Below are 1,979 nucleotides of genomic sequence, written 5' to 3' on the forward strand. Positions count from 1 at the left end.
CCCGACCAGGTGCCCGGCAGGGCTCCCGCATCCACACAGCCCCGTGTGGTCACCACGCAATGTGCACAGATGGTGTGTGGCTCCCGTGGCCCATGGCACGGTGCCTGTCACTTGGCTGTGAGTGACAGGTCCGCACACCCCTCCTGTCGTCAGTTCTCAAACGAGATGCCCCCGGGCCCACCCAGTGTCCAGTGCCGGCAGCCCCGGCTCCCAGCCCCTCCCTGACTCTGTTCCTCATGTCTGTTTTAGGAGTTAGGGGTCACCCGTCACCCACAGGCAATCGAGGGTTTGCTACGGGGCACTTGTTGATGACGTGTTCTATGTGTTTGCCTATTTTGTTCCCGCTCAGTCAAGCCCAGGGGCCACGGCTGGTCCGAGTAGCGTGAGGGCCTAGTCCCTCCTCCCTGGTGACTGCAGGACGGCCCTGCCCGGAGGAGGCCTGGGGCCCGGGGTTCTGTGAGTGTTGGGGATGACCTGCCTTTTCTTGCCTCTCCAGGGCATGCCAATGCCACCTTCTGCCCACATGGCTATGGCTGCCGCAGCCTGGTGGTGTGTGAGGGCCAGGCCATCCTAGACGTGACCGACAGCGAGCTCACCGTGACCGTGCGTGTGCCCGAGGGCCGCTGGCTCTGGGTGGTGAGTCCGAGGCTGGTGTCCCTGATGTAGATGTCCTGAACCTGCGCACACCTCGCTCCTCACACCCGGCCTCACACTTGTCACACCACCAGCAGTCATTCAGCCAGGATGCGTCCCCTGCCTGCCATGGCCTAGCCCCATGCCAGGGGTCAGGGGCCAGCAGCCTCTGGGGACTTCCAGGTCCCCCACATAAGACTCCAGAGGGGGCCTAAGAGCTCAGATGATGGCCCAGGTCCTGCTGGTCAGAGTGGTCTCTCTGGAGGAGGTGGGGCCAGGGGGTGGAGAGGAAGGGTGCCCGGCAGAAAAGGAGGGAGGGGCCCCGGGAGGCTGGGTGCTCTTCCGTGGTGCTGCCTCCGAGCTCCCCGAGCTCCCATTAGGCCACGGAGGCTGTCCTCCCTCTGAGCAGTCAAGGTGGGGACCCAGGGCTGGGGTGATGCCCCCACTGTCTCAGCTGCCTGGCCAGTGCAGAGGCCCCCGGAATTGAGCTCCAGCGGGCGGCCTGTGGCACAGTCCCCTGACCCGGGCCCTCTGCTGGGCCCATGGGAGGTGACCAGACCCTGGTTCCCTAGGAGTACGTGCTGGTGGTCCCCGAGGACGCCTACAGCTCCAGCTACCTCCAGGAGGAGCCTCTGGACAAGTCCTACGACTTCATCAGCCAGTGTGCCGCCCATGGCTACCACATCAGGTGGGCTGGGCTCGGGGCGGGGGACTCACCACCTGCCCCTCACCCCAGCCCCACCAGCTCGTCCCAGTTCTGCCGAGATGCGGCCACCTCTCTCTCCCTCTTCTATAACAATGGGGCTCGGCCTTGTGGCTGCCATGAAGTAGGTGCCACCAGCCCCACATGTGAGCCCTATGGGGGCCAGTGTCCCTGCCGTCCTCACGTCATTGGCCGAGACTGCTCCCGCTGCGCCACCGGCTACTGGGGCTTCCCCAACTGCAGACGTGAGTACTTCAGTCCACGGGTCCGCCAGCGAGGGGATGGTGCCTAAACTCAGAGGGGCTTCCCACCAGGAAGTGTGGACATTGGTCAGGAGAACATTGAGCCTGCAGACCAGCCCAGCCACCTCCTGTCTTGTGGGACCTCAGGCAGCAGCCGGCCCAAGCTTTGCAGGGTTGTCCAGAAGGTTCTAGGACGGCGATTCCAGGTGGCTGACCCCACATCAGAGCAGCTGCCTGAGGCCAGGGCCCAGAGCTGGGTGGAGCAGGGCCGGGAGGTGGGGAGGGTTGTCCTGGCCTCGAGCCCAGGGCTGCCATCTGGGGCCTCCGTGAGGGGCAGAGGGCCCACCAGCTGTGCACACTCCCCGCAGCCTGCGACTGCGAGGGGCGCCTGTGTGAGGGGC

General features: G+C 65.4%; 1 protein-coding gene across 1 annotated transcript in view; it reads left to right on the plus strand.

The window, feature by feature from the left end:
* The window catches only part of LAMA5 (laminin, alpha 5), a 43,850-nt gene that overhangs the window by 26,199 nt on the left and 15,672 nt on the right, over positions 1-1,979 (plus strand). The window contains 4 exon segments of the mRNA XM_014532774.1: positions 493-636; positions 1,206-1,321; positions 1,370-1,581; positions 1,947-1,977. Coding sequence (XP_014388260.1) covers positions 493-636; positions 1,206-1,321; positions 1,370-1,581; positions 1,947-1,977 — 503 coding nt within the window.

This window comes from Myotis brandtii, unplaced genomic scaffold (assembly GCF_000412655.1).
Source record: "Myotis brandtii unplaced genomic scaffold, ASM41265v1 scaffold915, whole genome shotgun sequence".
Classification (NCBI taxonomy): Eukaryota; Metazoa; Chordata; class Mammalia; order Chiroptera; family Vespertilionidae; genus Myotis; species Myotis brandtii.